This window comes from Triticum aestivum, chromosome 6B (genome assembly GCF_018294505.1).
Source record: "Triticum aestivum cultivar Chinese Spring chromosome 6B, IWGSC CS RefSeq v2.1, whole genome shotgun sequence".
Lineage (NCBI taxonomy): Eukaryota > Viridiplantae > Streptophyta > Magnoliopsida > Poales > Poaceae > Triticum > Triticum aestivum.
Genome location: NC_057810.1, coordinates 475,618,059 through 475,632,180, shown reverse-complemented (window position 1 = coordinate 475,632,180; position 14,122 = coordinate 475,618,059). Strand labels below are relative to the sequence as shown.

Below are 14,122 nucleotides of genomic sequence, written 5' to 3'. Positions count from 1 at the left end.
CACTTGCACACAACGCGAAAAAGGGGTTGCTAATCCCTTCACGGTCACGAACAAGAGTAAAATCTAATAGAGATAGGTATAAAAGATAAATAGAAAGCAAAATAAAGTAAATATAAATAAAGTGCAACAAGGTATTTTAGGATTTTTTGGTTTATAGATCTAAAAATATATGGTCGAAAATATACTCGGTGGACATAGGTTTCACTAGAGGCTTCTCTCTTGAAATTATAGCATACGGTAGGTAAACAAATTACTGTTGAGCAATTGATAAAAAACGCATAATTATAAAGATATCTAAAGCAATGATCATGAATATAGGCATCACGTCTGTGACAAGTAGACCAAAATGATTCTGCATCTACTACTATTACTCCACACATCGACCGACTCCGGTCTGCATCTAGAGTATTAAGTTCATAAGAACATAGCAGTAAGATGACATGATGTAGAGGGATAAACTCAAGGAATATGATATAAACCTCATCTTTTTATCCTTGATGGCAACAATATAATACGTCCTCGCTACCCCTTCTGACACTGGGGCAGACCGGTTGGGGCCTCCCTATTGGGCTTCTGGCCTCCTCTCCAAGTCTCGTGGGTTTCTTCTGGTCCAAGAGAAATCATCGTAAAGTTTTATTCCGTTTCGACTCTGTTTGATATTCCTTTTCTATAATAGTCAAAAACAAGGAAAAACAAAAACGGGCACTGGGCACTAGGTTAATAAGTTAGTCCCAAAAATAATATAAAATAGCATATTAATGCATATAAAACATTCAAAATAGATAATATAATAGCATGAAACAATAAAAAATTATAGATACGTTGGAGACGTATCAACCACCACCTCTAAATTCAAAGAGGTTTGGAGTGCTAAGATTCTCCTTAAGATTAACTATTTTATGTGGCAAGCCATTCACGGCCGGCTTCTTGCAGCTGATCAAATCCGTAAGCAGAACGGCCCTGGGTCCGCTTTTTGTGAACTTTGTGGTGCCAGGGAAGACACTAACCATGTGCTTTTCAATTGTATTTCCACTAAGCTGATTTGGAATTGTGTTAGATCTTGGTTGAATGTGATTTGGTCCCGGTCTTCCTTTGCTGGTCTTAGGGCTAGCTCGTCCGAGCTCTCTGGGCAAAAAACGCACCTGTTTTGGGCTGGATGCTCTCCCATGTGTTGGGTGCTCTGACTATGAGGAACAAGTTTACTATTAAGCATGTCTTTTTTAACAAGCCTGCTAATTGTTTGTTTAAACTCATCTTTTTCTTCAACGGTGGAAAATTATTGACTGAGGAGGCCAATCGCGAGGCGATGAACGTGTTGATTGGCAGCGCGCGTACTACTCCCTCTTCCCTCCTTGCGCATGAGCAGTCCAACCCCACCTGATGCTGGTGCTTCTTCTGGTATCTGACCCCGTTTGTCGTCCGTAGGTTGTTGGCATGCGTGCCGTAATTCTGTCCTTTTGGTCGTGTCATGTTACTTATGGTCGGTTTGCCCTTCTGTGGTTGCGTTGTTTACCATACTCTGTGACCTCCTCTGTTGAACTCTACCTCGTGGCTTTATTTATAACGTCGGACATATGTCTTTTCTCTAAAATAAAATAACTGAACTGTGAACGACGTTTCACTAGCTCGATCCATTCTTTACATCACCGACCAAACTCATAGTCAAGTTGCCGGGCTCCTTTACCAGCACCGACGAAAGAATGTTTCAACTACGAACATGGTAGGCCTTCCTTTCTAGCAATGGTGTATGGAAATTTCAATGTTTTGATCTACACTTCTAAGTCCAACTCCTCTTTTGCTCCTATCTAGAAGGCTAGTTAGTATTTTAAAGTTGGTCAATACTTGAAAGTTAGGCTAATTTACAAGGGTAGCACACACACCATCTGGTCATTTGCTCACTTTAATAATCACACAACTAACAAGCCTGAGTGCACACAGGCGAAGAGACTAGGAGTAACAAAGAAAGCCAGGCAGAGCTTTCAGGAAAAAGAAATTCAAACAGAATCCAGGACAAGTTTTTGTCAGGGAGCCCCGCCGAAGTGCCAATGTTCCACCGAAGCAAGAACCGAAGTCCACATACAAGGAGCATTTACGCAACCGTGAGATCAAGAATGTGCACGGCTTGGGAGACCGTAAGCAATACATCGACGGTCGTAGCCTTTAGCGTGATCCAAATCGACCGGCCGTGTGTCAGCCGAAGACGCAACCTTTGTACGCTAGCTCCCTGGGATGGGCCGCTTGGAGGTCCGACACCCGCTCGGATGATGGTCTGGTTAGGTCATGACAGTGAATAAAGCGATCGACCGACGACGCCACCCCGCCGGCCCACCGCCCACAAAATCGTCGGAGAAATGGTGGTGTCTCGTCGCACTCGCACGGTCGATCGCGCGGGCGTTGGTGGTGGCATGATGACAGTGGTAGTGGTGCATGTCGATGTCACGCTGCCGCCTCTCCTCTCGGTGCCTCGCAGCGTCTATTCGGTGGCGACTGCGGGTGCACGACCAGCGTTGCCGAGCAGCGCATCACCGGCCGGCCAGTGGCTACGCTACGTGCTCTCTGGCGATCCATCTCAGGTGCCGGATCGCGAGCTCATTGGACTGGAGGAAAGGGGGGGACGGCCATCTTCATCTTAGTGCCCACTGACCGCTGGGAAAAATAGCAATATCTCCATCCCAAGGAATCGATCGTTCCACCACTGGATGTTTTGTTGTTAGCTAGCTAGTGGGTTGCGTAGGGAGATAAGGCGCACCATCAGCCACCAGAATCCGGTTCCGCGACTTGGATTAGTTATAAATCTGCGGCTAACCGCGCTATGATTGTTGATTAATCGCGCGGATATGTTCTTCGTTAAAGTCTGCGAAATGGAGTAGAAAGGAGAGATACGCACCGAAGCAAAAATTATCAGTTCACGACGACCGGATACGAGAGGTCGTGATTACTACTACATGAGATGCTGCGCATACTATCTTGACACCAAAGATAAAACGGGGAAGGTCGGTCATCAGTGATCTTGCACACGCACGCCATCATTCTCTCTCAAGGAAATCAATTCCAAATTCAAACCTTTCCAAAGGCTTTTTTCCAACGCAACCTTTCCAAGACTCTACCCAGCCGCACAGCAATTCGTGGAAAAGAAGACAAAGCAAAAGACAAAAGTTACGGGTAGTGGGCGTGCGGGTGGCGTAGCATTTCCACCAGGTAATTGGCCGCCCCTGTCCGAGTGGCCATAGACGAAATGCGCACCGGTGGAACCGTGGAAGCTTGCACCATACCTGGCTTAGCTTGTTATTTTTACCACGATTAGATGCATGTTCCTATATGATGCGAAGTCAATTACTAACATGTCACTGTGGCCCCTCAGGCAAGTAATTGCCATGAAAGTGATGTGGCGGACCGGTGAAGTACGAGATTGAACTTGCGAGTTGGCCTACTCACAGCACGCAGTTGTTGCATAACGTTTTAAAGGAATCACATGCTCCGTTGAATCCTCCAAACGACTCAGCGCGCCGACGTATCTATCTACTCATTTCAATCCATACTAGCAATGTATCCGTGCGTTGCAACGGATCTAAAGTAGAATAATACAAATTCATAAATTTAAAAAAAAAACAGTCTAGTTTTAATATACATATATCACTAAAAATATCTTATGTTTCACTCAAAATATATTTTTTGGACTGTTTTGATGAGGTAAGGGAGGAATGTGGTTGGCTTTAAGATACTAAGGGATTTTCTGTAAAGTAGAACATAAATGGGATATTGTTACAAAAAGGCTCCAACTTACATCACAATAGATGCAGATCTAGTGGTCAAAAATGACGGGTGACAGACGCATCATCATCACCAACTGAGTCTTTTATAGAAGTAGAGATTAATTGACACTGCTTTAGTAAATTGAACTGCACATGGCCTCGTACGTCCGTATTTTCTTGAAACAATTCCTTATTTAACACTATCTTAAATTTCGTTTCCTTCTCTGACACTGAAAAATTATTCTTTCTTATCTAACAACGAGTCTTGTGCCTTTTATGACACTTTCATCCATTTTGCGCCTAAATGACATCTCAAAAGATCCTTTTACCCCTCATGTGGTATGTGTGTGCGTGGAGTAATAGAACACATACACAATATCAGTGTGAGGGCAGTAGCACACATGCAGCAACACATACACCCGCAACAATACACGCGCACGCAGCACAATCACAGGCAGTAGCACACACGCATGCAGTAATAGCGCGCGCGCACACACACGAACGCAGCACACACACCCGTAGCAGCGCACACAACAGCACAGACGCATGCAACACACAGGCACGCTACAACGCACACACGTACACACGCAGTAGCAAACACACAGGCAGCGCACGCGCACACAGCAGTAGCACACACACGCGCGCACACACACACAACATCACACGCGTGCGCACAAACATACCACATGAGGGTAAAAGGGTTCATTTAGGTTTATTTAGACTTAAAATGGACATAAGTGTTACAAAATGCATAGAAATTAAAATCATTGTTAGACAGGGAAGAAATTATTTGTCGATGACAAATAGGGCATAAAGTTTAATTACGGTGTCAAATAAGGAATTTTTTCTATTTTCTTAGGGTAGACACTAAGTCTGATAGCATTAAACCGATGGCCCAAATCCAGCTCTCACCAACAACGCAGTGCAGAGCGTGATCCACAGATTTTATCAGCCGTCGACTCGAGAGCCTGATAAAATAGACCAAAATGCAGAGCACGAGTAGAATTTTCGCCAGCCCTTTGTCCCGTATAATAAGCGCCTAGCTTTTGGAGCCGTGCCATGCCGTGCTGTGTATGTTCACGGGCGGGCACGGCAGGGCGTTGCCCGGCCCGGCCGAAAGCGGCGGCTGCACATGCATAGCTTGCCGCTGGCCGTTGACTCTCCTGCCACAACCAACCATCCTTCAGTTTTTGGATGTACAAGCCTAGCAACTAGCTATCTTCGTATAAATATCTTATGAAAAGCATTCCAAATTGATCACGGTTTTGGTATTACGTCCATGCCAGCGTCCACTAAATGTAATCCTCCTATTTGCAATTTTATTTTTCGAGTGCTAATATTTGCAATATTGTTTTGCCTGTTTAGACTGCCCCTTTGAGCACTTGTTGCGCAGTAGTATCTTCAACAGTGAACGATTAACCAAAGGCACAAATGGAGAAGCATAATCTCTACTCTTAATAGATGAATTGGTTCAATAGTCCCCCCACTTGTTTATTTTCAACCGGTTTTTCTTCGTCCCACCTCCCACCAGCCCCTCCCATCGGTTTTTCTTTTTTCTCGTCTGACTAGCAATACCCAACGTATTTATGGTAATCAATTATAATTAATCCACGTATAGTAATAAATCAATCCAGGTATGGTAAGGTCACAACTCAGGAAATTTTGAATATGGTAATTATATGGTAATAAATTTAAATTACCCCAAAGTCTATCAATCCAAGTATGGTAAGGCCATAACTCGGGAAATATCGAATATGGTAATAAATTTAAATTACCACCAGGTATGGTAAGGCTATCCACGTATAGTAATAAATCATATAGTAATAAATCATAATTAATCCACGTATAGTAATAAATCAATTCAGATATGGTAAGGTCATAACTCAGGAAATTTTGAATATGGTAATTATATGGTAATAAATTTAAATTACCCCAAAGGCTATCAATCCAGGTATGGTAAGGCCATAACTCGGGAAATATCGAATATGGTAATAAATTTAAATTACCACCAGGTATGGTAAGGCTATCGATCCAGGTATGGCACGCCCTCACCTGATCACCTATCACAATCTCCAGCCCCACGCACGCACCAAAGAACCCACCCGGCACCAAACGCAGCTCCTCTCGATCCCCTCGAGTAAACGCCGCTGCCGTCGTGCGATCTTCCTGACACAGACGCCGTCGCCGCCTCCTTCCCACCTACGGTGTCCCCCACGTCCATGGTGACGGCGCTCGCGTCCTACACTGACCCTCCGCCTCATATAGGTTGGTCGTTGATGGAGTGGGATGTGCCGCTGCGGTTTGGGGAGGCGCAATCACGATCTGGTTGGGATCTCAGTGTGGACTCGTTCTCTGCGATGAAGGATGGCGCTGCCTCCCTGGCAAATGGGATCGGAGGAAGGGGCTCTACGTCATGAATGTCGGCGAGGCAGCGGTCGAAGGCGAGCCCGACGGTGAGCACGGGTGTTCGTCCCATGAAATAGGCGGCCACGGAGGGCGGATCTGAGGCCACCCCAATCGCCGATGGCCCTTCCTCCCATCGCTCATCGCCTTCATTCTCTATCTCCTCTAAATCTTTGTCGCCCCTGCCTGATTCTGGCCGATGCCATCCGGCTCTCGCATCGACCACCACCAGCACGGCTGCGGACGAGGCGCAACCGCAGACGCCGCCGCCGCCATCCTCATCCACCTCCTCCACCATCCTTCCCAGCCGTCGTCGGGGGCACCCACCATCTGCGCTCTAGCCCACCCCTCCCTCCTATCCCCTCCCCCTGCCTGCCAGCCCCGTGATCCATCGCACAGATGGCAGGTACTACAGCGACCTCCTCCCCAGCGGATCCGGCCTCCTCCGATGGAGATCCATCCTGGGCACCGCCTTATTCTCATGCGTGCACTTCTATATCAACGTCTCATTCCACCTCACCTGAGCCTTTACCTTCCCACCTCTGCTTCAGATCCACATCACTTTGCAAGGTATGTGCTTGATTGTTCCGAACTGGATCGATGGATTGTGCAAGGTACTTTGGGTGTCGTCATTGACGGCAGTTGTCACGCCATGCTACCATCGGAGGGGTCCCTCATCGATGATTAGGGTCTTCCGAACTGCACGAGCTCCATTGAGAAGGATGTTTTTAATTCTGGTTTTGCCTACATGCTTTCTTTGCCTGTATCTACTTAGGTAATGTCTTCTTATAGATAGTAGCTGCTGAAGTGGTGATCAAAGTTGTTCACTATAAGGAAACAACCATGATAACAAAAGTGTATATTCCCTGACCTTTGACCTGAAGTACTTTTTCATTAGAAACTTGCAACAGCCAGGCATTGAAATTAGCAACAGCTTCGTACGTACTGAACTAATTTGCAGCAACACGTACTGAACTAAGTTAGGTTATGCTCATCGTTCCAACATGCTTAGTGATAACCACCTAGCAAGCTGATCAAACATGAAAAAATTGAAGTGCTACTGCTAATCGTACTATTCTGAATGTGAAAATCTATTTAATTGGCTCTTCTCTAATTGTACACTTGCATAAATCTCAGATCTTGCAAATTACAGTATAACCATAAAAGTCATGCTTTGACTCCTATAGGGCCTTTTGCACTTTAATATGACTAATAATTTGCCTTAATATCACAGATTGTATTACTACCTTTCTAAGTGAATGACATTCAAGAAGGTCATCAAATAAAACCAAGAAATCCTTCTGGTATTGGAGTGTAGGAAAGTTGAGACTATAAAACCAAAAGGTTATATTTACGTTTATTAGAGAAGGTTCTTTACTTTTTATAGGAAAACACAAAATGTTGCGATGTAGAGTCTAGGTGGTGGGCCTCCTTGATCCACTTGGTGGATGAGGGCGACTCCGGTCCTGGCACCCATAGTGCCAGTGATCCAAAAATCATAGGGTCTGGATATAGCTCTAGCAGACGTATGCGGCTTGCGCATCGAGCTTGGTCGTCTCGAGCATGGAGATAGGCGAGTTGTAGACCAAGAGCTGGTACAGAGATAGGCGAGTTGTAGACAAGAGCTGGTGGGCAGCAAGAAACGCATGCACACCAAAGAACAAATCTGAGTCACATGCCTACTTCTATTGGTTTCTACAAAGAGCGGCTAGCTTAGATCTTAGACCAGTCGGTCACTGTCGAGGTCGCCAAGGTGATCTTACAGCACCGCCGTGGGGATTTCTCATGATTTTATGTAGGCAAGCCGCAAGCGGTGGTGGTGATTGGCTGGGTGGTGTCGCTGCCTTGGGAAGAGACGAAGTGATGGTAAAAGTAAGCAGGATCCGATGATTCTTCCGTGGGGATAGCCAAAGTCAAGATGTCGACTACAGACTCGTCGCAGACTTGCAGTGAACCTGGATGCGGCGAGCCTGATTTGTGGATCGATGGCGGGTCTTGACTTTGTTAGGCTGGAATTGGATGGTTGCGGAGGATGGTGTGCTTGGTTGGGTTCCCATGGAAGAATGTGGCCTCCTCGTGGATCTGGTCATGCCCATCCTAGAGAACATTGTCCCTAGCTCCCTCGAGGAGCAAGGACAGTGCAAGCGGCAGCAGGGGGTAGGGGTAGATGTGGGGAGGGATGTCGGCAGCTGCTCGAGGTCATCATGATGAAACCCTTGACGTCCCATCTTTATCAATGGAAGTGGAAGAGCACGAAGTCGAGATTGGATAGGAGTTTGAGTTCTTTTTGGCACCGATCGGTTCCCCACTTTAGAGATGTATTTTTTTGCGTGCGAGCAAACAGTGAGTTGATTCTAAAAGGGATAGGCACTTTTCAACAGAAGTGCATGACGGACCAAAAATATGACCTCATTTTATTCGTTTGATAGATATCGTATTATTCGTTGTTGTTCGTTCGGTGAAATTTCCTAATATTTGATTGTTGTGTTTCTAATTAGAGCACCCTATAATCACCCAATATGAGGGGATGATAAATGAAAGATACTGATTATAAATTTTGAAGAGCCCGTGGCAACGCACGGGCGTTATACTAGTCAGTCTGGTTCTTCGAAAATCTAGCAATATCCATTTTGTATGCAGGCCGTATCCTTCACCGGTCTGCTTTCACGCTGGTTATTAGATTCATTTCCAGAAAACAGCCAAAAGGAAGAAGGAAAGCGAGGATGAAAAGGACGGTTAGGCCAACTTTGAACGCAAGTCAAAAGATTTCCGACCGTGGATCTCTCTAGCAAGTTGACAGAGACAATCAATTTCCTCAAGAAAATTCACGACTCCCACGGCCGAGTGCCTGCACAATCACAGGTCAAAACCGGAGCACGCACCGGACCTCCTGCTATCATGTCCTATCGTCTCGCACCTCACCTCTCTCCCTCATCCCTCGCTGCCGCCATCATTGTTGCTTGGGGCCAAATGGCTTAGATATCACATAGCTCCTGAACACAACAAACAAGAATTTCTCTTCCCCATTCAAGAGCATCAGCATAGCTCTTCTTGGATCAATGGGGCATCTCTTGATGCAACGCACTGCCACATGGCCAAGCTGTTTCATCCTGTGGTGCTTGTCCGTGCAGCTTCTCTTCCTGTCTCCGGTCTACTCCCTCAACCAAAGCTCCTGCAACCCAGATGATTATGGTGCACTGGAAGGCTTGCTGAGAGGTGTCACCGGAGGCATCAGCGGCTGGACGCTCTCAAACACGACCTCAGAAGTGGCCAACTGCTGTGCATGGGTGGGGGTCACATGCGACGCCAGCGGCTGGGTCATCAGGCTGGACCTCCATGGCAGGAAACTCAAGGGCGAGCTGGCACCTTCGCTCGCACAACTGGGCCATCTCCAGTGGCTCAACCTCTCCGATAACAACCTCCGTGGTGCCATCCCTGCACCCCTCGTTCAGCTCCATCGGCTGCAGCGGCTCGATGTGAGCAACAACGAGCTCTCTGGCACATTCCCGGCCAACGTTTCGCTCCCGGTGATTGAGGTCTTCAACATATCCTTCAACTCATTCAGCGGCACCCATCCCACACTCCATGGTTCATCGCAGCTCACGGTGTTCGACGCAGGCTACAATATGTTCACCGGGAGGATTGATTCAAGCATCTGTGAGTCATCTCGAGTGATCCGTGTGATGAGATTCACATCGAATCTCTTTGCCGGGGAACTGCCGGAAGGCTTTGGAAACTGCACAAAGCTCGAGGAGCTATATGCCGAGCTCAACAGCATCTCCGGGAGCTTGCCAGACGGCATATTCAAGTTGCAATTTCTGAAGAATTTGTCTCTGCAGGAGAATCAGCTCACTGATAGGATGAGCCCGAGGTTTGGCAATCTGTCCAGCCTTGCTCAGCTGGACATTTCTTTTAATTCCTTCACTGGACACCTTCCAGATGTTTTTGGTAGGCTTGGCAAGTTAGAGTACTTCTCTGCACAGTCCAACCTCTTCAGAGGCCCATTGCCTGCTTCATTGTCTCAATCACCATCATTGAAGATGTTGTACTTGCGGAACAATTCACTGAATGGAAGGATCAACCTCAATTGCTTGAAGATGACACAACTGAGCTCACTTGACCTTGGGACAAATAAGTTTATTGGCACAATTGATAGCTTGTCAGATTGCCATCATCTCAGAAGCCTAAATCTTGGCACAAATAACCTCAGTGGCGAAATACCAGCTGATTTTAGAAAGCTTCAGTTTTTGTCCTACATCTCACTTTCGAACAACAGCTTCACAAATGTTTCCTCGGCATTATCTGTCCTTCAAGACTGTCCAAGCCTAACAAGCCTTGTGTTGACAAAGAACTTCCATGATGGGAAGGCCTGGCCGATGACTGGAATACATGGCTTTCATAAGATCCAGGTGTTTGCCATTGCTAATAGCCATCTTTCAGGAGCAATACCACCATGGTTAGCTAATTTCAGAGAATTGAAGGTCCTAGATTTGTCATGGAATCAACTGTCTGGGGATATTCCTGCATGGATTGGTGATCTCGAGTTTCTATTCTATGTGGATCTTTCTAACAATTCACTTACAGGGGTAATACCAAACAGTTTCTCGAGCATGAAGGGACTTCTTACATTCAACAGCTCACAGCAATCCACAGAGACTGATTATTTTCCTTTCTTCATTAAAAGGAACAAAACAGGCAAAGGGTTGCAGTACAAACAGGTTAGCAGCTTTCCACCGTCTCTAATTCTCAGCCATAACAAGCTCATAGGTGCCATATTGCCGGGCTTTGGGAGCCTCAAGAACCTGTATGTATTGGACCTCAGCAACAACAATATTTCTGGTATCATTCCTGATGAGCTATCAGGCATGTCTAGCTTGGAATCCTTGGATTTGTCACATAACAATCTCACCGGAAGCATTCCCTATTCATTGACAAAGTTGAATTTTCTATCAAGCTTCAGTGTGGCATACAATAATCTGATGGGCACAGTTCCATTAAGAGGGCAATTCTCAACATTCACTGGTTCTGATTATGAGGGGAACCCCAACCTTTGTGGCACCCGCTTTGGCTTATCCCCATGTCAGTCGAATCATGCTCCCATCATCTCTGCAACGGGAAATCGGAAGAACAAGGGTCTCATATTAGGAATAATTATTGGCATTGCAATTGGAGCAGCAATGGTTTTGTCTGTTGCTGTTGTACTTGCGTTGAAGAGAAGCTTCAGAAGGCAGGATCATATAGTTAAGGCTGTTGTGGATACAAATGTAGCATTCGAGTTGGCACCAGCGTCACTGGTACTTCTGTTTCAGAACGAAGATGATGACAAGGCATTGACTATCAGTGACATTTTGAAATCTACAAACTACTTTGATCAGGCTAACATCATTGGTTGTGGTGGGTTTGGTCTAGTGTACAAGGGAACATTGCCAGATGGAGCAAAGATCGCCATCAAAAGACTGTCGGGTGATTTTGGCCAGATGGAGAGGGAGTTCAAAGCAGAAGTGGAAACTTTATCAAAAGCTAAGCATCCTAATCTTGTGCTTCTACAAGGTTACTGCAGGAATGGCAGTGACAGGCTCCTGATCTACTCTTACATGGCGAATGGCAGCCTAGACCACTGGCTTCATGAAAAGCCTGATGGCCCATCCAGATTAAACTGGCAGAGAAGGCTTCAGATAGCCAAAGGAGCGGCACGAGGTTTGGCATACCTGCACTTGTCATGCGAACCTCACATACTACACCGTGATATCAAGTCAAGCAACATACTCCTGGATGAGAATTTTGAAGCTCAATTGGCTGATTTTGGGCTTGCTCGGCTAATTTGTCCCTATGATACACATGTGACAACTGACCTTGTTGGCACACTGGGTTACATCCCCCCTGAGTATGGCCAGTCTTCAGTAGCCACTTTCAAAGGTGATGTGTATAGTTTTGGCATTGTTCTTCTGGAGTTATTAACAGGAAAGAGGCCTGTTGATATGTGCAAGAGGAAGGGAGCTAGGGAGTTGGTCTCATGGGTTATGCACATGAAAGGAGAACACCGTGAAGCCGACGTATTGGACCGTGCAATGTATGACAAGAAATTTGAGATGCAAATGATGAAGATGATTGATATTGCATGTTTGTGCATTAGTGAGTCACCTAAACTGAGACCATTAACCCATGAATTAGTGCTATGGCTTGACAACATTTGTGCTAGCAGTGAAGCAACAAAGTGAAGCTCAATAACAGTGACCTTCGTGGAAATACTTGAACTCACAGCCCATGAACTAGTGTTATGGCCTGCCAGCGTTTGTGCTAGCAATAAAGCAACAAAGTGAAGTTTAATAACAGTGACCAACACGGAAATACTTGTACTCGATTTCTCCCCTCTTGAATATTTTTTGTCAGTGAACACTGTACGATAGACTGATTATTGCATAAGAATATGATGTGCTTCATGGGAGTCTAACTTACTACTCCCTCCGTCCAAAACTTTGAAGTTATCTTTGAGGTAATATTTAATACTCCGTACGTTCCATAGTAGAAGGCACATGAATTTGTGGAAAGTCAAGATTCCAAAACTTTGACCACTAATGTTTATGGAAGTATACAGATTTAGCATGTAAGAAATGTTATTGTTCTACTTGTCTTGTAAAATACTTTTGTGCCATATGTTCATTTACTAATTTTGTAAGCAATTCATAAGTAAAATTTATAGTCAAAGTCGTGTACTGGAGATCGTAGAAGTCAAACGTGCCTTATATTTTGGAACAGATGAGGAACAGTAAAGCCTTTGTATGCCGTATGAGTAAATGAGATTTTGTGATAGCTCACCCAAATGTTATCTGTGTCTTTTATGATCTTGTCCTAATTTCTTGTATGAAGCTATGGAAGATGTTTTAAGGATCATTTGCACCATAGCTGACAATTCACATGTTTGATATTTCCCTGCATTTACCTTAACCAATCTTTCCAGTTAGCCAACTTAAAGTTACTGTTATATTGCTTTGGAACTTAATAAGAATTCTGCGTGTTAGCAAAGTATAATATAGTCTTGCTAAAAAAAAGTACAATATAGTCAAGATGACTTGCCTAAAATGAAAGGAACATACATACATGGTAGAGCTGTGTACGGAACTGTACTTTCATCATAACAATTACGATTTTCAGTTTCTTTAACTAGCGTTTCAGATAAATGACTAGAGATCAAAACCTGTGTTCTTGGCTCCTTGCCTTAGTCCTGGGCTCCAGGCTTCTCAGTCTAACCTATCCTATATCGCTCCTGGTTAATCGTTGCACCCGAGAATTCGTTTCCACTAGTTTTGTTTAACTCGGATGCTTGATTTAAAATCACAAAGCAGAGGCATGGAGGAACGGGAAGCAGGTTTATGATAGAAACCTGTTAGGCTGGCGGTATTCCTTCGCTCTGGCACTCTGTCGAACAGGTGGCTTGCATGGGTACCTCCTCCGTGTGAGGCACCACAAGTTCGCTTCCCAAGCCGGAGATTGCACGTCCCTGCCACTCTGCACCGCCACGGCAGTACACTGCGCCGTCTATGGGACGACGCTATCCACGGCCCTTGACGTCACAGTCGTACCACGCACGCCGCCGGGGGTTGTGGCCGCCGTTTCCTGAACTGGTACTCTTGGGGGCTGGGGGAGTGGGGGGAGGAAGTGGGCTCAACGGATTTTTTTATTTTTTTTGAGGGCGCTCGCCATGCTCTGCGTTGTGTTTGTGCAGGCTGATGATTGTAGCCCAACTCTTCGAGTTGCCAGATGTAGCCCGATCCAGAATGGGAGCAGAATAACGCAGAACCTGCGCCATGCTGGGAAGAAAGGTGGCCCGGTGGCCCGATATTGTGTAGTTTATCACTTTATATCTTTATCATCACTGGTGCGGGTTTTTTTTTTTGGCGGAAACATCACTGTGGTGGTTCCTCATAAACCTCCTCTACAGTGCCTTTAGCGCCAACTAACAGGCGCGG

General features: G+C 45.6%; 1 protein-coding gene and 1 long non-coding RNA gene across 2 annotated transcripts; one reads left to right on the top strand and one right to left on the bottom strand.

Annotated features, from left to right (window-relative positions):
• Nucleotides 1-4,541: 4,541 nt before the first annotated feature.
• LOC123137544 (uncharacterized) lies at nucleotides 4,542-13,848 on the bottom strand. The gene is made up of 2 exons (XR_006468343.1): nucleotides 13,537-13,848; nucleotides 4,542-4,915 (listed from the first exon to the last, which is right to left on the bottom strand). It is a non-coding gene; the product is annotated as an uncharacterized lncRNA (long non-coding RNA).
• LOC123137542 (phytosulfokine receptor 1-like) lies at nucleotides 9,043-12,949 on the top strand. Its single transcript, XM_044557334.1, has one exon. The coding sequence runs from the start codon at nucleotides 9,215-9,217 to the stop codon at nucleotides 12,371-12,373; it is 3,159 nt and encodes a 1,052-aa protein (XP_044413269.1). The 5' UTR covers nucleotides 9,043-9,214; the 3' UTR covers nucleotides 12,374-12,949.
• Nucleotides 13,849-14,122: the final 274 nt, after the last annotated feature.